Genomic DNA, 26,590 nt, shown 5'->3' with positions numbered 1-26,590 from the left:
ACTGGTCAAACCTACAACAGCGTGGAAAGATTTTATTTTTTAATTTATTTATTTTGTCACAACATCATACAAAAAGATTATATAGTATATACACATATAAACATATATAGGAAGAAGAAAAGAAAAACAATAGGACAGGAACGGTAGGCACGTTTGTGCGCTTATGCACGCCCCTTATGGTCCTCTTAGGAATGGGGTGAGGTCAATAGTAGAAAGTTTTTGGTTAAAGCTATTAGGATTATGGGAAGAGACCACAGAGTCAGGTAAAGTATTCCAAGCACTGATGATTCTGTTACAGAAGTCATATTTTCTGCAATCTAGATTAAAGCGGTTAACATTAAGTTTAAATCTATTGGTTGCTCTTGTATTATTGCAATTAAAGCTGAAGTAGTCTTTAACAGGAAGGACATTACAATAGATGATTCTGTGAGTTAAACTTAGGTCTTGTCGAAGGCGACGGAGTTCCAAGTTTTCTAAGCCTAGGATTTCAAGTCTGGTGGGATAAGGTATTTTGTTGTTTTCAGAGGAATGGAGAACTCTTCTTGTAAAATATTTCTGGACACGTTCAATTGTATTGATGTCAGAGATGTGGTGAGGGTTCCAAACAGGTGAGCTGTATTCTAGAATTGGTCTAGCAAATGTTTTATATGCTCTGGTTAGTAGTGTGGTGTTTTTGGAAAAGAAGCTATGCAAAATTAGGTTTACAACTCTTAGAGCTTTTTTTGCTATGTAGTTGCAGTGGGCTTTGGCACTTAGATCATTTGACATGAAAACTCCAAGGTCTTTAACGGGATGGGTACTTATGGCCAGTCCTCATGCTTACGGTAGGTCAGTCACAAAGTCCCTTCAGTCTTCATTTGTAACCTTCTTTCAGCGGTTTCTGGCTGGAGGTTTCAGAGGGCAACCTTGCTTAATGACCTGAAGCGATTCGCTTAACAACTGCAACTGGAAGTTCTGTCACGAAGCACCATGGTCGTGGGATGTTTGCATTTTATGACCGAGTTACTTAGTGGGGCCACCCGCGGTGCTCTCTGAGCTTGGTTGTTTTCTGGCAGATGTTTCATTACCCAGCTAGGTAACATCATCGGTGTCCTATCATGTGCTATGAAGTTGCCTACTTGAGTAATGAAATGTCTGCAAGAACATAACCAACCTCAGAGAACACGAATCCTCCTCCTCCTCCTCCTCTTTGCAAACCCTACTCCCTTCTAGCACTGATAATGTTACCTAGTTGGGTCATGAAACGTCTACAAGAAAACAACCAAGCTCAGAGAGCACCAAGGGCCCCACATTCCTCCTCCTCCACCTCCACCTCCTCCTCCCCACAAACTCCACTACTTCTAGCACTGATGATGTTGCCTAGTTAGGTAATGAAACATCTTTTTTTTTTTTATTCAAAAAGTTTTACAAAATTTTTTTTCCCCCCTTTCCCCCCCTCCTCCCCCCTCCCTTCGCAACCCCCCTCCCTCCCCCGACTTCCCGGAACGAGCACAAGGTATAGTTAAAAATAAAACAAACATATGCTAAAAAATTTTCATCCCAACTTAATTGTACCCCTACAATCATCAATTCCTAACTTCCCCCAAAAGCAATCAAAAATAATACATCATAATCATTCAAAAACAGTCTGATAACTCTTAGTCTGATATCTACGTTGAATATAGTCAATCCATTTTTTCCATTCCTTTAAGTATTTTTCTTGCGTATTGTCTTTCAAAAAGGCTGATATCTTCGCCATCTCAGCCAAATTGGCAACTTTCAATATCCATTCTTCTATTGTTGGTACTTCTTTTTTCTTCCAATATTGTCCTATTAGTAATCTTGCTGCAAGATTAAAGATTTTAAATCTTTATTAGATTTAAAATCAATTTAGTCTCAATTACTGTACAATCCGTAATAATTCCCAACAAGAAAAATTGCGGCAGGAACTTTATCTTCTTTTTCAGAACATTTTGTAAAATCCACCAAATTTTTATCCAAAAGGCCTTTATGTCCTTACAAGTCCACCAAATGTGAAAATATGTAGCGTCATCACAATTACATCTCCAACATTTTGCTTGCATTTCTGGATACATACACGATAATTTTTTAGGATCTAGATGCCATCTATAAAACATTTTATAAAAATTTTCCCTCAGATTCTATGCCTGCGTGAATTTAACATTTCTAACCCAAATTTTTTCCCACGTTTCCAATAATATTGGCTCCTGAAAATTTTGTGCCCACTTTATCATACAGTCCTTTACCAAGTCCCTTTCAGAATCTATTTCAAGTAACACATTATACAATCTCTTTATATGCTCCTGAGACTGATTTCTAATTTGCTTTACCAAATTTCCCTCGTTCTGCTCTATACCAATTTTCTGATCTCCCTTCCATCTAGCACGTAGTTGCTCATATTGAAACCAAGTATAATTTTTCCCTTCCTCTCTTAATACTTGCAGAGATTTTAACTGCAAATTACCTCTTTCAGTATACAAAAGATCTTTATATGTAATCATTTCCTGATTCTGTTCTATGTTTATATTTTCTACTGTATGTCTAGGACTTGCCCATATAGGAACCTTATAATTTAATTTATAAGAGTATTTTTTCCAAACACGCAGAAGGGCATTTCTTAGCACATGATTTTTAAAGGCCTTATCCACTTTTTTGTCATAAATTAAATATGCATGCCATCCATATAGCAAATCATAACCTTCTATATTCAAAATTCTGTCCTCTGTTAAATTAAACCAATCACTTATTGCAGAGAGAGCAGCTGCTTCATAATATAATTTAAAATTAGGCATTTTAAACCTCCCTTTCCGAGAATCTTGAATTATTTTCATTTTAACCCTAGCTTTTTACCTTCCCATATAAATTTGTTAATTCCTTCTGCCATTCCTCAAGATTCTTATCTTTCTTAATTATTGGTATCATCTGAAAGAGGAATAAAAATCTAGGTAAAACATTCATTTTAATAGCAGCAATTCTCCCAGCAAAGATAATTGCAATTTTTCCAAACAATCAACTCCTTCTGAACTTTTGCCATAAAACCTCATAGTTATTCTTATACAATTTCACATTTGATGACGTAATATAAACCCCTAAGTACTTAACCTTCTTTACAATTTCAAATCCTGTTACTTCCTCTAGTTTTTCTTTCTGTTGTCTGGCCATATTTTTATTATCACTTTTGTCTTTTCTGATTTACCTTAAACCCTGAGACATTCCCATATTGATCAATTATTTCCAACAAAGATTTACTAGAATTTATAGGGTTTGTTAAAGTAATCACCAAATCATCTGCAAAAGCTCTTAACTTATATTCATACTGTCTAACTCTAATTCCTCTATCTCCTTTACTTCTCGTATTTTATCCAATAATGGTTCTAGAGTTAAAATAAACAATAATGGTGATAAAGGACATCCCTGTCTTGTTCCTTTCGCAATCTTAAAAGGTTCTGTTAAGCTACCATTGATTATAATCTGTGCTGTTTGCTCTCCATAAAATGCCCTAATTATTCTTAAAAACCATCTCCAAATTGCATCTTTTCTATTAATTTAAATAAAAATCCCAATGCAATCGATCAAAAGCTTTCTCTGCATCGAGAAAATAAATGCTGCTGGAATAAAAATTTTCTTTTCTAAGTACTCCAATAAATTAACAATCTGCCTAACATTATTCCTCATCTGTCTCCCTTTTATAAATCCAGATTGATCATTATGAATTCTTCGCTGCAGAATCAACATTAATCTATTAGCTATTATTTTAACAAAATCTTATAATCATTATTTAAAAGTGAGATTGGCCTATAATTCCCAGGTTTAGAACAATCCTGTTCCTCTTTGGTATCAATGAAATAAAAGAGGTTCTCCATGAGGGGAATTCTCCTAGTTGTATCTGATTAAATAATTCCTTAAGTGGACCTAACATCTCATCCTGTAAATTCCTATAATAACTAACTGTGAGCCCATCCGTACCAGGAGTTTTCCCATTTTAATTGTTTAATTACCAAAATAATTTCTTCCGAGGTTATAGGGCGATTCAGTTCATCCGTTTGTTCTAAAGTTAAATTTTTAACCTTATATTCCTTCAAATAATTATCAATATCCCTATTCAATATATTATCTTTAAGATATAAATTTGTATAATATTCTAAAAAAGCTTTTTTAATTTTATCCTGTTGATATCTCTCTTTACCTTTATATTCTATTTTTTCTATAGTACGTTGGTTTTGTCTTTTCCTCAAAGTATATGCTAACCACCTACCAGGTCTATTTGCATTACAAAAGTATTATGTTTGGCATATTGTATATTTGTTGCCACCTGATCAGCCATTATCATATTAAATTGATTCTGTAGTAACTTTATTGCATCTTTAAGTTTTTGATCATGTGGATTATGTATTAATAATTGTTGTTTCTTATAAATTTCCTCTTCTAAATACCTACGCTGTCTTTGTTGCTTATTTCTCTGTCTATTATTAAGATATATTAATACACCTCTCATAAAAGCTTTACTGAGTCCCAAACCATTTCTATCGATGTTTCATTATTCAAATTATAATCACAAAATTCTTTCATCTGCTTTTTACATTGATTTACATTATCCTGATATCTAAACAAATTTTCATTTAATCTCCAAGTTCTTCTACCCTCTTTTCCATATTGCAATTCCATCCAAACAGGACTATGATCAGACAAACATCTTGGAAATATCTTAGTTTTCTTCACCCTAAAAAGCAAATCATTAGAAATTAAAATAAAATCAATACGTGAGAAGGATTGATGCCTATCAGAGAAAAAGTATAGTCTCTTTCCTCCAAATTCCAGTCTCCATACATCTCTTAACTCAAAATCTTCTATCATATCAAAAAGGATTTAGGCAGCTTTGCATGTGCAGGTATCTTCTTGGAAGAAATTCTCTTGTCCTTTCGTGTATCTATTACTCCATTCCAATCTCCCAATATAATACGATTTATAATCCCATAGATTCAACTTATCATATAACATTCTATAAAATTTTTCTTGTTGCTGATTGGGTGCATATATACCAAGCAAGAGAGTCCTTTTTGTTTCTATTGTAAGTTCAATAGCAATATATCTTCCGTGAATATCTGCCTCTATTAACTTGGCTGGTATATCTTTTCTCAAATAAACCACTATGCCATGTTTTTCTCCAAAGCTGAAGCAACAAAATGTTTACCTAACTTTGAGTTTATTAGGTACTTTTGATCTGATAATTTAATATGCGTTTCTTGTAAGCAAATAACATCATTTTAAATTGTTTCAAATAATGAAATATTTTTCTTCTCTTCTGAGCTGAGTTCAAACCATTGACATTCCAAGTCAAGATTTTATTTGCCATTACTGGGCTGCTGAAGCCTTTGAGCAATCAACTGAAGATCGTCCTCCGTATCTTCGGCCGTGCTCCTCCCACCGCTTCTGTAGCAGAATCCTGAACTTTACTTTGAGTTTGTTGCTCCTTTTCTTTACGCTTAAGGGCTCCCCTCGTCAGTCTTTGTTCTTGTGGTTGTTCCTCTGGTGGGAACATCACTGGAATCACCTCAGCTTCCACACCCATTTGAGTCTCTTGAATTTTTTTTTGTATTATTTCTATTTCAAATTTCAGCACTGTAGAAAGAAAATCTTTGGCCTTAAGCACTGTGTCAATACGATATCTCCTTCCTTGATAATACACTGTCAAGCCAACTGGAACCTCCCATCTAAATTGAATCTGGTACTTCTTAAGTTCTTGTGTAAAAAATGTAAAGTCTTTCCTATCCCTTAACATCTTGGGAGGAATCTCTTTCAAAACCTTCAACTCCTGTTCCCTATTTTCAAGTTTTTCTGAAAAGCAACTTGCAAAATTTGATTCCTCACTGTTCTTTTCAAAAAATAAACCACAATGTCTCTAGGAAGTTTCTTTTGCCTAGCAATCCAAGAATTAACTCTATAAATTTTGTCAATTTGATAAGCAACCTCTTGTGGATCAAGTTCAATAAATTCAGCCAGAGCTTCTGATAAAATTTTTTAAATCTTCCCTTTCTCCTCATTCAAACCTCTAATTCTCAGAGCTCCTTCCATCATTCTATACTGCATCACCACCACTTGATCTTCATTTTTATCCAATTTGATTTGCATTCCCCCCATTCTATTTTCTATTTGTTGATTTGACTGAACAATTTCTTGCACCTCCTCCTCCACCTCCTCCAGTCTTTTTGCCAAACCTTGTAAAGCCATCAAGATATCTTCTCTTATTTTTTATTATTCTCTTTATTTCTTCTCTTATTTTCTCATTATTATCCATAATCTCCTTAAACCTTTCTTCAGACACTTTCCTTGCTCTTTAATCAGATCTTCTAAAGCTGGTTCAGAACCCTTCTGCCCCCAGTCTTAGGTGGTTTAGTAGCCATTTCAGTTTTAAAATTCACAAAATATAAGTCTAGAAACTTCTCTTTTCCCTTTAAGTATAGGAGAGCTCAGTTCACTTCATTAAAATCCACACATAACATTTCTTATCTTCTTAGTTGCACAGACTGTTTGAAATTCCATTCGTCACTTTCACTCCCGTTCAGGCGCCATCTTTAAGAGTCAATTAAAACAAAGGAAAAATTTTTTTCTCTTTTTTAGAAGGTAGAAGTCAGGAAATCAAAAATACTTGCAATCCAATAATTGTCCGCTGGCACTCATTCCGTCTGCTTAAAGAGATCCATAAAGATAAGACAATTAGCAGAGATGGACACTTTCTTCTTTTCCTGCTTTTGCAGGAGCGCACTGAAGTCGGAGCTTATGGCAGGAATATTTATGGGACCCGTCGACCCTTCGAAGCTCTGCTTAATTAAAACAAAGCCTCTGGGGAGGTCTACCAACATTTCCTGCTGCTCTTATCTTCCCCTTTCATCCAGGGAAAAAGATTAAAGCCGGCTTTTCCTGGCTTTACGATGTTCAGTGCGGAGCCCCTTTAATTAGGGCTCAGCGAAGAGGTGGAGCCACCCGGAAGTCCGTAATGAAACATCTTGAAGAAAGCAACCAAGCTCAGACAGCACCAATCCTCCTCCTCCTCCTCCTCCTCCTCCTCCTCCTTTTCCTCCTCCTCCTCCTCCTCCTCCTCCTTCTCCTCCTCCTCCTCCTCCTCTTTGCAAACCCTACTCCCTTCTAGCACTGATAATGTTACCTAGTTGGGTCATGAAACGTCTACAAGAAAACAACCAAGCTCAGAGAGCACCAAGGACCCCACATTCCTCCTCCTCCACCTCCACCTCCTCCTCCCCACAAACTCCACTACTTCTAGCACTGATGATGTTGCCTAGTTAGGTAATGAAACATCTGCAAGAAAGCAACCAAGCTCAGAAAGCACCAATCCTCCTCCTCCCCCTCCTCCCCCTCCTCCCCCTTGCAAACTCCACTACTTTTAGCACTGATGATGTTGGTTAGTTAGGTAATGAAACATCTGCAAGAAAGCAAGAACCTCACAGACAGGGGTGAAATGCTCCCGGTTCGTACCGGATCGCCCGATCCGATAGCGATGGCGGCCGGTGGTTCGGAGAACCGGTAGCAAAAATCCCTCCCTCCCGCCCCAGCTGAGCTGCAGGATCATCAGAGGTGTTTTTTAAAAAACTTTTAAAAGCATTTTTCTTTTTTTTTTCTTTTCTTTTTTTTTTTAATTGAAAAAGTTTTAGAACAACAATTAAATTTTTCCCCCTCTCCCACCTTCCCCCCTCCCTCCAAAACCCCCTCCCCCGACTTCCGGAGCAAACACAAGGTATAGTTCATTAAAACAAACAGTCATACATTAAATAGGAGAGGAAGGAAGGAAGGAAGAAAGGAGGAGAGGAAGGAAGGAAGAAAGGAGGAGAGGAAGGAAGGAAGAAAGGAGGAGAGGAAGGAAGGAAGAAAGGAGGAGAGGAAGGAAGGAAGGAAGGAAGGAAGGAAGGAAGGAAGGAAGAAAGGAGGAGAGGAAGGAAGGAAGGAAGAAAGGAGGAGAGGAAGGAAGGAAGGAAGGAAGAAAGGAGGAGAGGAAGGAAGGAAGGAAGGAAGAAAGGAGGAGAGGAAGGAAGGAAGGAAGAAAGGAGGAGAGGAAGGAAGGAAGAAAGGAGGAGAGGAAGGAAGGAAGAAAGGAGGAGAGGAAGGAAGGAAGAAAGGAGGAGAGGAAGGAAGGAAGGAAGGAAGAAAGGAGGAGAGGAAGGAAGGAAGGAAGGAAGGAAGGAAGGAAGGAAGAAAGGAGGAGAGGAAGGAAGGAAGAAAGGAGGAGAGGAAGGAAGGAAGGAAGGAAGAAAGGAGGAGAGGAAGGAAGGAAGGAAGGAAGGAAGAAAGGAGGAGAGGAAGGAAGGAAGAAAGGAGGAGAGGAAGGAAGGAAGAAAGGAGGAGAGGAAGGAAGGAAGGAAGAAAGGAGGAGAGGAAGGAAGGAAGGAAGGAAGGAAGGAAGGAAGGAAGAAAGGAGGAGAGGAAGGAAGGAAGAAAGGAGGAGAGGAAGGAAGGAAGAAAGGAGGAGAGGAAGGAAGGAAGGAAGGAAGAAAGGAGGAGAGGAAGGAAGGAAGAAAGGAGGAGAGGAAGGAAGGAAGGAAGAAAGGAGGAGAGGAAGGAAGGAAGGAAGGAAGGAAGGAAGGAAGGAAGGAAGGAAGAAAGGAGGAGAGGAAGGAAGGAAGAAAGGAGGAGAGGAAGGAAGGAAGGAAGAAAGGAGGAGAGGAAGGAAGGAAGGAAGGAAGGAAGGAAGGAAGAAAGGAGGAGAGGAAGGAAGGAAGAAAGGAGGAGAGGAAGGAAGGAAGGAAGGAAGGAAGAAAGGAGGAGAGGAAGGAAGGAAGGAAGAAAGGAGGAGAGGAAGGAAGGAAGAAAGGAGGAGAGGAAGGAAGGAAGGAAGGAAGAAAGGAGGAGAGGAAGGAAGGAAGGAAGAAAGGAGGAGAGGAAGGAAGGAAGGAAGGAAGAAAGGAGGAGAGGAAGGAAGGAAGGAAGGAAGGAAGAAAGGAGGAGAGGAAGGAAGGAAGGAAGGAAGAAAGGAGGAGAGGAAGGAAGGAAGAAAGGAGGAGAGGAAGGAAGGAAGAAAGGAGGAGAGGAAGGAAGGAAGGAAGGAAGGAAGAAAGGAGGAGAGGAAGGAAGGAAGGAAGAAAGGAGGAGAGGAAGGAAGGAAGAAAGGAGGAGAGGAAGGAAGGAAGGAAGGAAGAAAGGAGGAGAGGAAGGAAGGAAGAAAGGAGGAGAGGAAGGAAGGAAGGAAGGAAGAAAGGAGGAGAGGAAGGAAGGAAGGAAGGAAGGAAGAAAGGAGGAGAGGAAGGAAGGAAGGAAGGAAGGAAGAAAGGAGGAGAGGAAGGAAGGAAGGAAGAAAGGAAGGAAGGAAGAAGGGAAGGAAGGAAGAAAGGAGGAGAGGAAGGAAGGAAGGAAGGAAGGAAGAAAGGAGGAGAGGAAGGAAGGAAGAAAGGAGGAGAGGAAGGAAGGAAGGAAGAAAGGAGGAGAGGAAGGAAGGAAGGAAGGAAGGAAGAAAGGAGGAGAGGAAGGAAGGAAGGAAGGAAGGAAGGAAGGAAGAAAGGAGGAGAGGAAGGAAGGAAGGAAGAAAGGAGGAGAGGAAGGAAGGAAGAAAGGAGGAGAGGAAGGAAGGAAGAAAGGAGGAGAGGAAGGAAGGAAGGAAGGAAGAAAGGAGGAGAGGAAGGAAGGGGTACAAACCTGGCACTAGATGCAGCTTCAGAGGATAATCCAGGGCTGGAAGGGACCTGGAGGTCATCTAGGCCAGGGGTCTCCAACCTTGATCACTTTAAGACTTGTGGACTTCAACTCCCAGAATTCCTCAGCCACCTTTGCTGGCTGAGGGACTCTGGAAGTCCACAAGTCTTAAAAGGACCAAGTTTGGAGACCTCTGAGCTATGAGATGGGAGAGGATAGACCTTCTCTGAGAACAAGAAGCAAAACCTCCCTTCCCAGAAGCTGATCTTCAGAGTGGTCAAACTGGCCAAGGTTGGAGACCTCTGATCTAGTCCAACCCTCTGCTCAAGCAGAACATTGTTAGTGAGTTTCTGTCTTTTGATCTCCCGTCACATAGCCACATGACGCCCTCTCCCCACCAAGCCATGCCCACCAAGCCACTCCCACAGAACCGGTAGCAAAAAAATTTAGATTTCAGCCCTGCTCACAGAGCATCAATCTTCTTCCTCCCCTTCCTCCTCCTCCCCACCCTCCCTGCAAACTCCACTACTTCTAGCACTGATGAGGGATAATGAAATGCGTGCAAGAAAACAACCAAGCTCAGAGAGCACCAAGGCCAATCCTAAACAACAGGCCAATCCTAAACAACAGAGGTTTTTTCTTCTATCCGTGTAACTTATCAATGGGAATTTGAAGTCCCAGTTTTAAGAGGTCTGCCTGTAGCTTGTTGTAAGATCAGCCCATCGTCTCTTCTGACATTCCATTAAAAAAAAAATACTCTTTTCTTGCTTGATGTCGCCTCTACATTGGGGAAAGGGACGTTGACCGATGTCTTGACTTTTGATCCCCAGGCCTTGACCAAATTCTTGAAGTGCGTCAACTGGTCTCTTCCTCAAGAAGCAAAGCAAGCTCTAGAACTCCTGGGCAAATGGAAGCCGATGGATGTGGAGGATTCCTTGGAGCTTCTGTCCTCCCAGTTCACCAACCCAACCGTGCGCCGTTATGCTGTGGCCAGATTGCAGCAAGCGGATGATGAGGTAACGGGATGACAAGAGTTGGAAGTGCACTTGAAGTGCACTCGGAGGCTTCAGTTAGTCCAGAATGCAGCTGCGCGGGTGATAGAGGGAGCTACGCGTAGCTCCCATGTAACACCGCTCCTGCGCAGACTGCACTGGCTACCTGTGGCCTTTCGAGTGCACTTTAAGGTGTTGGTTACGACCTTTAAAGCGCACCATGGCTTAGGGTCTGGGTACCTACGGGACCGCCTGCTGTTACCACATGCCTCCCACCGACCCGTACGCTCTCACAGAGAGGGACTTCTCAGGGTGCCGTCCGCCAAACAATGTCGGCTGGCGGCCCCCAGGGGAAGGGCCTTCTCTGTGGGGGCTCCCACACTCTGGAACGAGCTTCCCCCGGGTTTACGCCAAATACCTGACCTTCGGACTTTCCACCGCGAACTGAAGACACACCTTTTCATCCGTGCGGGGCTGGCTTGAATTGAATTTTAATGTCAAATTTTTATCAATTTTAAATGGGGTTTTTAATGTATGGTAAATTTTAAATTTCCAGGCTAATTTAAACAAGTTTTTTAAATCACATTTTAAATTGTACTTTGTATTGTTCGTTTTATTTTGCCTGTACACCGCCCTGAGTCCTTCAGGAGAAGGGCGGTATAAAAATCAAATAAATAATAATAAAATAAATAAAAAAATAAAGGGACCTGAGAGGTCTTCTAGTCCAGGGGTCTCCAACCTTGGTCCCTTTAAGACTTGTGGACTTCAACTCCCAGAGTTGAAGTCCACAAGTCTTAAAGGGACCAAGGTTGGAGACCCCTGTTCTAGTCCAACCACCTCCTCAGACCGGAAACCCTGTGCCATTCCAAACAATGTCCAAGCTCTTCTTAAAAAGCCTCCGGTGAACAAGGACAGACTCTATTTAGAAAAGGTTAAACAGTAACAGACTTGGAAGGGATCTTGGAGGTCATCTACTACAACCCCCTGCTCACACAGGAGACCTGTACTAGGGATATGAACCACCGAACTACCCACCTTTCTGATCGATAAGCTCGGTGTCTTAACCACTGAGCCACCTAGCCAGGCTCAGTGTCCTGCAAGGCAGGTAAAATCTTCGCGAATAAGAGAATAAAAGAGTTGGAAGGGACCTTGAAGGTCTTCTATTCCAACCCGCTGGTCAAGCAGGAAACCCTATACCATTTCACACCTGGAATTCCTCAGCCAGGATCTCCAAACTTGTTGACTTTAAAACTTGTGGACTTCAACTCCCAGAAATCTCCAGCCACCATGAGGAATTCTGGGAATTGGAAGAGTCCACAAGTCTTAAAGTCTCCACGGTTGATGACCCCTGTTTTAAAGCAAGGACATGCAAGTGACTTTAAGACTTGTGGACTTCAACTCCCAGAATTCTCCAGCCACCATGAGGAATTCTGGGAACTGGAAGTCCACAAGTCTTAAAGTCTCCACGGTTGACGACCCCTGTTTTAAAGCAAAGACATGCAAGTGACTCCAATTCCCAGAATTCCTCAGCCAGCCCTCTCTTCAATTTATGGCAGGAATGATGATAATGAAGATGCCATTATTGTTTTTTTTTTATTTGCATTTATATCCCGCCCTTCTCCGAAGACTCAAGGCGGCTTACACTATGTTAAGCAATAGTCTTCATCCATTTGTATATATTATATACAAAGTCAACTTATTGCCCCCAACAATCTGGGTCCTCATTTTACCTACCTTATAAAGGATGGAAGGCTGAGTCAACCTTGGGCCTGGTGGGACTTGAACCTGCATTAATTGCAAGCAGCTGTGTTAATAACAGTCTTTATCTTCCCCCTTCTTAGCCCACCTCAACCCTTTCTGGCCCCTTCCTCATTGTAAATATATATATATCATTTCCCATATCAAATTTCTCTACTTCCCATGTTTTCTCCCCAGGATCTGCTGATGTATTTGCTGCAGCTTGTCCAAGCTTTGAAATATGAAAATTTTGATGACATCAAAAGTGGGTTGGAGCCCACAAAGAAGGAAACTCAAGGATCCGTCTCGGAGAGTATGGCCGCCTCTGGAGTCACTGCTCCTGAAATAGAAAGGTAGGTGAAAGATTTGCTGGACGTTAAGTAGGTACGCCTCGAGTTACGACCAGAATGGAGCCTGCCCACTATGGTTGCAAGTCACGACGGTTGTAAATTGGGTTACCTATCAGACTGGCTTGATTTTATGATCTTTTCTTTGTGGCTACTGTGGTCGTAAAACAAGCACCATGGTCATTCACCGAAATACCACATTTGTTACGTGAACAGATGGCTTGCTACGCGTCGTCGGTTCTGCTGAAAATAGGGGGGGAAAAATGCCAGATTTTGGAAAACCACCATAAAATGCAATCATGTGACACTAGACACCATTTTCATTGGCATTGCATGGGCATCCTTCAGTCTCAAAAGACTATTTATTTATTTTGTCAAATATCATATTAAATGATATATATAAGTATAAGCATGAATTGAACACATAAAATGAATACAACTAAAGGGAACATTGCTCTTATGCACTATGGTATCGTGCTCTGGAAAGAGATCCTAAAACAGCATCTAGTGTGGCTAAAAAGGCCAATTCGAGAGTGGCAATCCCTTCCACACGGAGGGCAGATACATTCTGTCCCCCTCCCAGCCCCCAGATTTCGCTGCTTCCGGGACTGCCTCTTTGCCTCAGCCTGCCGAACAAATGTCTCTTCGAACTGGAGAAGGCCATGCTGCGTCTTTAGCCTCCAAGCTGAATGATCGGAGGCCAAAGTTTCCCAGTTGTCCCCCTCCCACCCCCAAGTCACTCCTCGTGAGTAGCCTGCTCCATCTGTACTGATCACTGTTGTTACCCAGGCCCAAGTAGGTAGTAATAAACTTAGTCCGTGGAAAAACAAACTTTATTCGAACAGCTGGAAATTACTTCATTCCCAGAGTCGTTCAACTCAAAGTAAAACAAATGCCTCCCAACACAAATTCCTCAGTTATCTCACAAACCTTAGTCCAATTAGGCAAACTGCCAAAGGCCCTTCCTGGCAAACGTCCAGAAGCCACAAAAACAAAGACATATACGAAGCAGAAGACGAAGCAGAAGATGCAGCTACGTTGTTTTCCGGCAAACCTGAAATGCTGATGCTGGTCTTAAGCCTTATGGGAGTGGCCAATCATCTCTTGGCCTTACTCCCAAGTTGTCCTCTTTGCTTGAGCTGCTTTTGCCTTCTGGCAGCTCTTCTCATGCGTGCATTAGGAACAGGCTCCTCCTGTTCCTCTGCCTCACTACCATCAGTCTCTGGAGGCTCTGGAGTCCGCACCTCACTTCCCAATGGCCCTGGCCTCACCTCAGCCTCATCGCTGTCTGACTCCATTGCCGGCTCCGTAGACTGCTGACGGACCACAACAATCACGCCTTCTCTGCACTCTCCAAGCCCTGCATCAGGAGGGGGTGGTTCTTGCTCGTCGTCTGAGCTCTGCCTCTCCTGTGAATCTTGCCTTTGTTCCTCCCTGCCTGCAGGCCTTACTAATTCCGAAAGACCTTGCCTGGACTGACTCTGCCCTTCCCCACTTTCCTCCAAGGCCAATGGAGCCGCCTTCTCCCTCGCTGTCAGTTCTTGTGCCAGCTCATCTTCCCCTGCAGATTCAGACGCCCGACGGGAGCATAACACCTTTCTCGCCAGTGTTGTTTAAGTGAATCACTGCGGCGGTTAAATTAATCCCACGGTTGTTCAGTAAATCTGTCTTCGCTTGTCAGAAGGTCGCTAAAGGGGATCGCGTGACCCCAGGACACTGCAACGGTCGTAAATATGAGTCAGTTGCCCATTTTGATTTTGATCACATGACCGTGGGGATGCAGCAATGGACGTAAGAGTGAAAAAGGTCATAAGTCACTTTTTTCAGTGCCATTGTACCAGTGGTGAAATCCAATTTTTTGTACTACCAGTTCTGTGGGCGTGGCAGGGGAAGGATACTGCAAAGTCTCCTTTCCCATCCCGCTCCAGGGGAAGGATATTACAAAATCTCCATTCCCATCCATTCCCATTCTGAGGCCAGGTAGTATTTGCTGATTCTCCAAATTTTCCACTACCGGATCTCCGAACTGCTTAAAATTTCCGCTACCAGTTCTCCAGAACCTGTCAGAACCTGTTGGATTTCACCTCTGCATCGTACTGTATTTTTCGGACTATAAGATGTACCGGAGTATAAAGCACACCAAGATTTTGAAGAGGAAAACAAGCCTTAGTACGTCTGGGTTTTGCCCTCCCGGGCCCCCAGGAGTACTCTGCAGGCCTTCCAAACCCTCTGCGTATCCCGTTTTTTGCGAAAAATGGGCCTCTTTTTGGCAAAAATGGAACTCACAGGGCGGGGTTTCAGGAGGCCAAAAATGGCTGTATTCGGTGTACAAGATGCACCAACGTTTCCACTCTCTTTTAGGGGGAAAAAATGTGTGTCTTATACTTCAACTTATACTTCAACTATACTTAGACTTTAGGAGAAACCCTTCCATACTTCCACCTCTCACAATACTAGACAACACAGTATCAACAGTAGAAACCTTTAAATTTCTAGGTTCTATCATATCACAAGATCTAAAATGGACAGCTAACATCAAAAACATCATCAAAAAAGGACAACAAAGAATGTTCTTTCTGCGCCAACTCAGTAAGCTCAAACTGCCCAAGGAGATACTGATCCAGTTCTACAGAGGAATTATTGAGTCTGTCATTTGCACCTCTATAACTGTCTGGTTCATTTCTGCAACCCAACAAGAAAGACACAGACTTCAGAGGATAATTAGAACTTCAGAAAAATAATTGCTACCAACCTGCCTTCCATTGAGGACCTGAATACTGCATGAATCAAGAAGAGGGCCGTGAAAATATTTACAGATCCCTCGCATCCAGGGCATAAACTGTTTCAACTCCTACCCTCAAAACGACGCTATAGAGAACTGCACACCAGAACAACTAGACACAAGAACAGTTTTTTCCCCAAACGCCATCACTCTGCTAAACAAATATTTCCCTCAACACTGTCAAACTATTTACTAAATCTGCACTACTATTAATCTTCTCATCGTTCCCATCACCCATCTCTTTCCACTTATGACTATTTGACTGTAACTTAGTTGCTGGCAGTCCTTATGATTTATATTGATTATTGACCATCATTTGTGTTATAAATGTTGTACCTTGATGAACGTATCTTTTCTTTTATGTACACTGAGACCACATGCACCAAGACAAATTCCTTGTGTGTCCAATCACACTTGGCCAATAAAAAATTCTATTCTATTCTATTCTATTCTATTCTATTCAAAAAGTACAGTAACTTCGGTCACTAAATAAACTTTTGTAAGTCAAGGGCTGCTTGTCCGTTCGCCCCCGGCCGCCCTCCTGGCAAGGAGGTCCATTGTAACTTTGAACCGACACTAAGCGACCGGTCATAATTTAAGGACTTCCTGTAGGTGGTTTGCTTAATTAAGCCTAAGTCTATCTAACCTTGCTAAACAGCCCGCTTGTAAAAGAAAGATTTGAGCCTACCACCATTTTGAAATTATCAAGCAATTACGGGTATTCATATTTGCAGTTTGCTCTTTTAAATCTCCTCAAGGAGGAAGCGACATCCATTCAACCCAGCAGGACCCTGGTTTGCGTGGTTTACTTCTGAATAAATGTGCTTACCTCGAAATAATTAAATTAATAATTAATCCTCTACGGGAGGCAAATGTATGGAAGGTTAACTGCAAAATCATAAACGAGGCATTGCATTGCAGGAAACAATTCTTGGCAGCCAAGGAAGTTATATGTACATTTTTTCACAAGCGCTGGCTATTGATTTCACATTTTTTTTAAAAAAAACAACAATTCATTATTGAAGAAGGTTGTACGTTTGCAACGGAAAGTGTACATGTAATTGCAAAATCGCAACGAAGGGCAATTCAAACACATTCATGAATGTGTTTGAATTTTTTAAAATATTTTATACGCTTAGGAACATGGCTTAGTTTGCTCCCTTTGTTTGCTGTGGGAATTTATTATAATCGGATTAGAATTTTACCCTGCTTTTATTACTTTATACACTCGGGCGGGGGGCATACTTAATGTTCCTTTCACCTCCTATTTTCCCAAGAATGACAACCCTGTGAGGTGGGTTGGTTTGAGAGAGAGTGAATGAATTTATTTATTTATTTATTTTATTAAATTTTTATACCGCCCTTCTCCCGAAGGACTCAGGGCGGTGTACAGCCAGAAATAAAATACAAGATATATACAATTAAAAGGAATTAAAATATAGCAATTACTAAATGGCTGATAGTTAAAAATGAATTTAAAATTTAAAATATTAATAAAACCCCAATATAAAATCAAACTATTATGCCAGTCCCGCTTGAGTAAATAAATATGTTTTTAGCTCACGACGAAAGGTCCGAAGATCAGGCACTTGACGTAGGAATCAAAGTAATCCAGCGATTTCTGCGCCTAAGACAGGACTAGAACTCACAGCCTCCGTGTGTTTGGCCCAGGAATCTCTTGAGTTCTAATCCAGCCTTAAGTCATGAAAGCCGGTTGGGTAACTTTGAGTCAATCATTAAGAGATGGTGAGTTCTAGTTCCACCTTAAGGCATGAAAGCCGGCTGGTGACTTTGAGCCAATCACAATGTGACTGCGAGTTCTAGTCCTGCCTTAGGCATGAGAGCTGGGTGGGTGACTTTGGGCCAATCACCAGGAGATGGTGAGTTCTAATCCTATTTTAGGCATAAAATCTGGATGGGTGACTTTGGATCAGTCACTCTTTCTCAGCCCAACCTACCTCACAGGGTTGTTGCTGGAAAATAGAATGAAAGTAGGAGGATTGGGTATGTTCCCTGCCTTAAGTTGTTTATTTAAAAAAAAAATGAAGGCAGGATATAAATATAAATAAATAAATATTTTTTCTCCAATACTATATTGACATGACTTATAACTTGAAACCAAACTGAGGCCATGATAGGACATGACCAAATCATGTGAGCCAGAGCCTGCAATATTCTTGCAATGCCAAGACAAGAAATCCATTTTAAAGTATTCTTTGATGACTCCAATAAAAACGGAATCCTATTTTCTGACAAATTCACTATATTAAATTAATTCAATTAATTTACAGGGGTGTCCAAACTTGGCCCTTTGAAGAGTGAGGGACTTCAACTCCCAGAATCCCCCAGCCAGCATGAGCGATAAATATGAGCAAGTTGCTGGCTGGGGAATTCTGGGAGTTGAAGTCCATCACTCTTCAAGGGGCCAAGTTTGGACATCCCGGATTTATAACCATCATTTTTTTTTAAAAAAAAATATTAACTTCAATTCTACAAACTCTTCAACTTTATAAAATAAAATAAATAAAAATAAAATAAATAAAATAAATAATACTTCAACTCAATTCCTTTCAATATAGGGTTTTTTGCTAGAGCAAGGGGCTGGACTAGAATACCTCCGAAGCCCCTTCCCACTGTGTTATTCTGTTTTCATTTCTTTTTTTTTTATTGAAAAAGTTTTACAAAATTTCCCCCCCTTCCCCCCTCTTCCCCCCCCCTCTGACTTCCCAGAACAAACACAAGGTGTAGTTAAAAATAAAACAAACATATGCTAAAAAAATTTCCCTCCCAACTTAGTTATACTCCTACAATTCTCATCAGTTCCTAACTTCCCCCAAAACAATCAAAAATAATACATCCTAATCATTCAAAGGCAGTCTGATAACTCTTAGTCTGATATCTGGTTTGAATATAGTCAATCCATTTTTTTCCATTCCTTTAAGTATCTTTCTTGCGTATTGTCTTTCAAAAAGGCTGAGATTTTCGCCATCTCAGCCAAATTGGCAACTTTCAATATCCATTCTTCTATTATGGGTACTTCTTTTTTCTTCCAATACTGTCCTATCAGTAATCTTGCTGCTGTTATTAGATTTGAAATCAATTTAGTCTCAATTACTGTACAGTCCGTAATAATTCCCAGCAGAAAAAATTGCGGCAGGAACTTTACCTTCTTTTTCAGAACATTTTGTAAAATCCACCAAATTTTTATCCAAAAGGCCTTAATATCCTTACAAGTCCACCAAATATGAAAATATGTAGCGTCATCACAATTACATCTCCAACATTTTTCTTGCATATCTGGATACATACACGATAGTTTCTTAGGATCTAAATGCCATCTATAAAACATTTTATAAAAATGTTCTCTTAAATTCTGTGCCTGTGTGAATTTAACATTTCTAACCCAAATTTTTTCCCAAGTTTCCAATAATATTGGCTCCTGAAAATTTTGTGCCCACTTTATCATACAGTCCTTTACCAAGTCCCTTTCAGAATCTATTTCAAGTAACACATTATACAATCTCTTTATATGCTCCTGAGACTGATTTCTAATTTGCTTTACCAAATTTTCCTCATTCTGCGCTATACCAATTTTCTGATCTTCCTTCCATCTAGCACGTAGTTGCTCATATTGAAACCAAGTATAATTTTTCCCTTCTTCTTTTAACACGTGCAGATATTTTAATTGCAACTGTTTTCATTTCTTAAAGCACGAACCCATTGACATTTTTTTCCCCAGAATACTGTACATCAGAATTTTCTCTCTCTCATCTTCTTGTTTTTCCCCCCTTCTCCTCAGCTCACAGATCATCACAAGCCCTCTGCCCCTTATTTCTTCCCCGCTACCAACTGCAAAAACGAAAGAATCGGCTGAGAATGAAAACCTTGAGGTGAGCAGAGTAAACAGTTCCTTTTGTTTCTGCCTGCATGTGCGTACAGCAGCGGGCAAAATTGTGGAAACCATTTGGGAAAAGTTTATTTTCTAAAACTGGCTAATAACACCACTTTTTTTTTTGGAGTAGTTCCATAAATTTATATATCACTGGAAAGATAATTTAATCAAGAATGTAATGCAATAACTTTGATGAAGCATTTGCTATTAGAATAGCAGTTACAGTATAAAGAAGAAAAGTGAAACAGATAGAAAAAATGAGATATACAAAAATTATCCCCGTGTCAGTTAATACTTAGTCGAGTAACTTTTAGCATGAATTATAGTCATACAACATCTTCCCATGGAGTGAACCAAGTCTTTTAGTTCTGCAGCTGTTATAATGTGAAACCAAGTTTGGACGATTGCTTCTATTAACTGGGTTTTATTGCTGGGCCGTTTCTGACTAACCAGTTTCTTTAGTCCCTGAGTCCTTCGGGAGAAGGGCGGTATAAAAATCTAATAAAATAAATAAATAAATAAATAAATAAATAAATAAATAAATAAATAAATAAATAAATAAATAAATAAATAAATAAATAAATAAATAAATAAATAAATAAATAAATAGTCGGCTCCATAGATCTTCAATTGGGTGGAGCTCTGGGGTATTCCCAGGCCATTCCAGCAGTGGAATAGGATTATCTTGAAACTCCCCCCCCAAAAAAGTGGTGTTATTAGCCATCAAACCTCCAAAATACACTTTCCCCAAAAGATTTCCACAATTTTGGCCACTACTGTAGGTATCTGGATCCAGATATGTGTTGAAAAAGGTCAAAACGAAAGCCACAATCATACAATTGAAGCCGGGCCCTTTTTTAAAACCAGACTTACAAATGTGATTGATCTGATTGTTTTATTTATTTTATTTTATTTATTTATTTATTTTTAATTTACATTTATATTTTGCCCTTCTCCGAAGACTCAGGGCGGCTTACAGTGTGTAAGGCAATAGTCTCATTCTATTTGTATATTTACAAAGTCAACTTATTGCCCCCCCAACAATCTGGGTCCTCATTTTACCTACCTTATAAAGGATGGAAGGCTGAGTCAACCTTGGGCCTGGTGGGACTAGAACCTGCAGTAATTGCAGGCAGCTGTGTTTTAATAACAGGCTATCTTACAGCCTGAGCCACCACGGCCCTTTTTTTATTATTTATTTATTTGTTTTGTCACAACAATATATATAAGCATCACATAAAAAGATTATATAATATATAAACATATATATGAGGTAATATAAGGAAGTATAAGCATATATATATATATATAAGAAGAAGAAAAAAAGAAAGAAACAAACAATAGGACAGGAACGGTAGGCACGTTTGTGCTCTTATGCACGCCACTTATAGTCCTTTTAGGAATGGGGTGAGGTCAATAGGAGAAAGTTTTTGGTTAAAGTTTTTGGGATTATGGGAAGAGACCACAGAGTCAGATAATGTGTTCCAAGCACTGATAACTCTGTTACAGAAGTCATATTTTCTGCAATCAAGATTAAAGCGGTTAACATTAAGTTTAAATCTATTGGTTGCTCTTGTATTATTGCAATTGAAGCTGAAGTAGTCTTTAACAGGAAGAACATTATAATAGATGATTCTATGAGTTAAACTTAGGTCTTGTCGAAGGCGACTGAGTTCTAAGTTTTCTAAGCCTAGGATTTCAATAAGGTATTTTGTTGTTTTCAGAGGAGTGGAGAACTCTTCCTGTAAAATATTTCTGGACACGTTTAATTGTATTGATGTCTGAAATGTGGTATGAGTTCCAGATAGGCAAGCAGTATTCAAGAATTGGCCTAGCAAATGTTTTATATGCTCTGGTTAGTAGTGTAGTGTTTTTGGAAAAGAAGCTACGCAAGATTAGGTTTACAACTCTTAGAGCCTTTTTTGCTATGTAGTTGCAGTGGGCTTTGGCATTTAGGTCATTTGATATGAAAACTCCAAGGTCTTTGACAGGGTGGGGGTCATCTGTAAGGTAATGTCCATCAAGCATGTACTTAGTATTTGGGTTCTTTTTTCCAATAGACTGAGCATTTGCTGGTTGAGATTTGGAGTTGCCAAGTTTTAGACCAAGCAGTTAGACGATCAAGGTCTTTTTGAATGGTAGATGTATTGTCGGTGATGTTAAATAGTTTGACATCATCAGCAGAGAGAACACAATTACTTGAGATATGATCACAAAGATCATTTATGTATAGTATGATTGTAAGATCATTACTTCCAGGACAAAGGATGGAAACTATTCAAAGAGAGAAGCAACCTAAAACAATAGGGTTGACATTTGGAACAATTCATCAGTGGAACAGCTTGCCTTCAGAAGTTGTGAATGCTCCACCACTGAAGATTTTTTAAAGAAAAGATTAGACAATCATTTGTCTGAAATGGTAGAGGGTTTTCCTGCCTGAGCAGGGGGTTGTACTAGATGACCTCCAGGTTCCAACCCTGTTATTCTGTTATTTGTTTTAACTTCTCCACTGCTTTGTTGATAGAGGAAAGTCATGGCTTTCATTCATTTATAGTTTGTTTGTTTACTTTGTTTGTCACCCATTTCAGTAGCTAACATCATATTGGTTATTTGCCCAGCTCTAGAGTACTTGCAATTAAGATTTTTTTTTTAATTGCAATTTTATTGTGGTTTTATACAGATGGATTGCTGAAGATGATAGATAGATAGATAGATAGATAGATAGATAGATAGATAGATAGATAGATAGATAGATAGATAGATAGATAGATAGATAAGATAGACAGACAGACATGGATGGATGGATGATGGATAGGTAGGTAGATAAGTAGATGGATGGATAGATAGATAGATAGATAGATAGATAGATAGATAGATAGATAGATAGATAGATAGATAGATAGATAGATAGATAGATGATAGAGATAGAGATAGAAAATGGATGGATGATAGATAGATAGATAGATAGATAGATAGATAGATAGATAGATAGATAGATAGATAGATAGATAGATGATAGAGACAGATAGAGATAGAAAATGGATGGATGATGATAGATAGATAGATAGATAGATAGATAGATAGATAGATAGATAGATAGATAGATAGATAGATAGACAGAGACAGACAGACAGACAGACAGACAGACAGAATATAGAGATAGATGATAGATAGATAAATAGATAGATAGATAGAAAGATCTATATCTATAGATAGATAGATAGATAGATAGATCTATAGATAGTAATATAGATAGATAGATCTATAGATAGATCTATCTATAGATAGATCTATAGATAGATAGATATAGATATCTTTTTTTTTCTCCTAGAAACACGAAGCTGTAAACACCTAGCCTGAAGATGACAAATGGGATTTTGTTGAAACGTCGCCAAGACACTTACAATTTTACACGGGAGAAAACCTGAATAACCAAAGACCTACATAGACAGACAGACAGACAGACAGACAGACAGATAGATAGGGAGTTGTTCTAGAAGACCACCATGGTTCCTTCCAGCTCTATTCTGATTGATTTGAAATCTTAGATCTGTCAAATTCCTGACTTTTTAAAAAAAAACCTCTTTTTTTTTTCTTCCAGCAAGACCTTTGTACATTCTTAATATCACGAGCATGCAAGAATTCCACACTGGCAAACTATTTGTACTGGTAAGTAACTTTTTGAACTTCTCAGTACTGAAAATTGTCCCCGGTACAATTTTAATAAGAGTCCAGAAACACAGAGTTTCTTGATATTAATCAGTTGTGGGTTGTCCATTACCGTTGTGGGTGCTCCATCACTGGAGGAGTTTAAGAAGAGCCTGGACCACCATTTTTCTGGAATGGTACAGGGTTTTCTGCTCGAGCAGGGGGTTGGACTAGAAGACCTCCAAGGTCCCTTCCATCTCTCTTATTGTCGTGTCCCACTCCTCCGCTGACGACTGGGTAAGGGAAATCGAATCAGGCGTGCCTCTGCAGCTCTGCCAAAGTCCTAGCAAAGTTCTCAAGGCAGGCAGGAGACCAGAAAGTGACCTCAGCAAGATATGTTAGACTTTGCCTGACTCAGAGAATGCCAGAAAGCAGATCCTTTATATAGGCCATGGGGTGTGGCTCCATGACTCAGCACTTATCCAGGCCTGCCCCTCCCTTCCTTCTGTCGCCACCGCCTATCAATTCTTCTGAAGCGAGGGTCACTCCAGTCTGCAGCTGTTGGTAATTGACCTTCCTCAGGCTCACATGCTGTGGGGGAGGGGGAGGGGTCTAGTTGCTCCGTTTGCCTGGGCATGGAGCCAGAGCTGGGGGCTGGAGGTACTTCTTCTCCTCAGCCTGTCTGGGCATGGAGCCAGGGCTGGGGCCGGGAGGCATACTAGGAAATTCCTCAGCGTTCGGAAGCAGATAAGAAGGCCCCGGCTGCGGTGAAAGCGGGCGAGACACAACACTTATTCTGTTATTCGCTTGCATTTTCTGGTAGGCTGATGTAAGAAAGAATTTTGAACCACCACAAGAATCAAATGAGGTTTTCCTTTTGCAATCCAAACTCTTGCAGGTGGGAATGAAATAACGTTGGAAAAAAAAATCATACTATCAACCCAGCTTGAGGGAGATACAGGAAGTCCTCAACTTATAACAGTTCATTTAGTGTCTGTTCGGAATTACAACACCCCTGAAAAACTGACATACGGCCATTTTTCCACACTTACAACCGTGGCAGCATCCCCGGGGTCACATGATCAAATTTCACATGCTTGGCACAACTGACTCATATTTATGATGGTTGCAACATCCTGAAATCATGTGATTCCCCTTTCTGACAAGCAAAGCCAGATTCACTTAACAACAGCTTTTACTAACTTAGCAGCTTCAGTGATTGACTTAACAACCGTGGCAAGAGCAGTTATACAACGGGACAAAATTCAGTTAACAAATATTCTCACTTAGCAATAAAAATTTGGGGCTCAATTTGTGGTCGTAGTTCGAGGAATACCTGTGTTGTCTGGGTTCATAGATTGAACAACATCAAATGATTTGTTGGTGGTTTTTGAAGGTTACAGCTACATGGCGAATTTTGGTTTATTCCATTGGAAATAACAGTGAACTAACAGGGTTAATGTAACATATGAAGCTAGCTTACAAGCTTGGTTCATATGTAGACTGTCTCCCCAAACTGGTCCTTTGCGGCTGTTTCTCCACCGGTCATCCCAGCTTCTTGTTGTCCTCATGAAAGGTACGTGATTGTGGAGTGTGAAGACCAAGACACACAACAGAGGGATCCCAAAACTCACGAAATGTACCTGAACGTCATGCGTAGGTTTAGTCAAGCCCTCTTAAAGGTAAGGATTATTTTTCCCCCCCCCATTGTGCAAGAGGGACATTGGGAAAACTACAGACAAGAAGCAAAAGATAATATTTGTAGCTCAGGGTTGAAAGCACCAGAAGGCAAAAAAAAGGAACAATGGATGGAAATCTCAAAAATGTTAAATCATGTGAGGGTAACGATTTAAGAGCTGACCAGCTGCTACGATGATATAATGCTGGGAATGAGTCAGCAAAGTTTTTGGGCTGATATCACTTTAAGAGCCTGTAATAAGAAGAGGCCTTGTTGGGGCGTATCTCTCTCTCCATGTGTGCTTCCATACTGTAATTGCTGATTGCTGTTTGTTTGAGGTCTGACTAAAGTACGTGTAAGTATATATTCTTTGTAGATAAAACCACACTTTAAACCTCTGTTTACTGTATTTGCTCCTGGCTTGTCTCACATAGTTACATTGTGCGGATTCTGAAAAACCATGGCCACTGGAGCAACGTTTATTAAAACTGAGATGCTCATCCAAGTAACTTCTTCGATCAATATAATTTTTTTGGGTAGGCAGAGAGTCGTTGGAATGAGAGGAGGGGGGGTGCTTCTTCCCAAAATGAAAAGCAATATATAAATGAAGACTCAATCATCCAGGCCAACTTTGGTCCAGTTGTCATGATTTAACATTTTTGAAATACTTTTGGCCTGGATTGTTGAGTCTTCATTTACACAATGGATGGAAGCTAATCAAGCAGAGATACAATCTGGAACTAAGGAGAAACTTCCTAACAGTGAGGACAATTCACCAGTGGAACAGCTCACCACCAGAAATTGTAGGTGCTCCATCACTGGAGGTTTTTAAGAAGAGACTGGACAACCGTTTGTCTGAACTGTTACAGGGTTTCCTGCTTCAGCAGGGTGTTGGACTAGAAGACCTCCAAGGTCCCTTCCAGCTCTATTTGGATTGCGTTTGGTCCTTGGTGCACTCTGAGCTTGGTGGCTTCCTTGCAAATGTTTCATTATCCTACTAGATGACTTCATCATGCTTGAAGGGAGTGCAGTTTGCTCTCTATTTAAATATAAATGGTGTGCCCTGTCAGAGAGAGAGAGAGAGAGAGAGAGAGAGAGAGAGAGAGAGAGAGAGAGACAGAGGGGAAGGAAGAAAGAAAAAGGGGAAGGAAGGAAAGAGGAAGAGGTGGAGAAGAAAAGAAAGAAAGAAAGAAAGAAAGAAAGAGAAAGAAAGAAAGAAAGAAAGAAAGAGAAAGATAGATAGATAGATAGATAGATAGATAGATAGATAGATAGATAGATAGATAGATAGATAGATGTGATAGGTACATGATAGATAGATAGATAGATAGATAGATAGATAGATAGATAGATAGATAGATAGATAGATAGATAGATAGATAGATAGATAGATAGATGAGAGAGAGAGAGAGAGATAGATATGGTGGTGAAGATAGATTAGATAGAATAGAGATAGATAGATAGATAGATAGATAGATAGATAGATAGATAGATAGATAGACAGACAGACAGACAGACAGACAGACAGACAGACAGACAGACAGACAGATAGATAGATAGATAGATAGATAGATGTGATAGGTACATGATAGATAGATAGATAGATAGATAGATAGATAGATAGATAGATAGATAGATAGATAGATAGATTTTTTTTTGCCTCCTGATTTATCCAGGGTGACAAATCCATCCGGGTGATGTGTTCCTTGGCTTGTTTATCAGAGTTGGTAGTTTCTTGATTGGGATATTGTTTACTTCTTGAAGTTGGCCTAGTGTTAATCTTCTTATCTGGGTATTGATTGCTGGTAAGGTGGTGTTTCGTTTTTGGAGAGCGTACTCCGTACCCTTCTCGCACTGATGATGTTGCCTAGTTGGGTA

At 40.1% G+C, this 26,590-nt stretch overlaps 1 protein-coding gene across 2 annotated transcripts in view; it reads left to right on the top strand.

Moving 5' to 3' along the window:
- The window catches only part of PIK3C3 (phosphatidylinositol 3-kinase catalytic subunit type 3), a 166,183-nt gene that overhangs the window by 30,920 nt on the left and 108,673 nt on the right, over positions 1-26,590 (top strand). For both annotated transcript variants that reach the window (XM_058171421.1, XM_058171419.1), the window contains 5 exons: positions 10,467-10,652; positions 12,564-12,718; positions 19,294-19,384; positions 22,988-23,055; positions 24,611-24,716. In XM_058171421.1, the coding sequence (XP_058027404.1) occupies positions 10,467-10,652; positions 12,564-12,718; positions 19,294-19,384; positions 22,988-23,055; positions 24,611-24,716 (606 nt within the window). The remainder of the gene's footprint in view (positions 1-10,466; positions 10,653-12,563; positions 12,719-19,293; positions 19,385-22,987; positions 23,056-24,610; positions 24,717-26,590) is intronic.

This window comes from Ahaetulla prasina, chromosome 2, assembly GCF_028640845.1.
Source record: "Ahaetulla prasina isolate Xishuangbanna chromosome 2, ASM2864084v1, whole genome shotgun sequence".
Classification (NCBI taxonomy): Eukaryota; Metazoa; Chordata; class Lepidosauria; order Squamata; family Colubridae; genus Ahaetulla; species Ahaetulla prasina.
The sequence above is the reverse complement of the archived record's forward strand: the minus strand, read 5'-3'. Positions and strand labels throughout refer to the sequence as shown.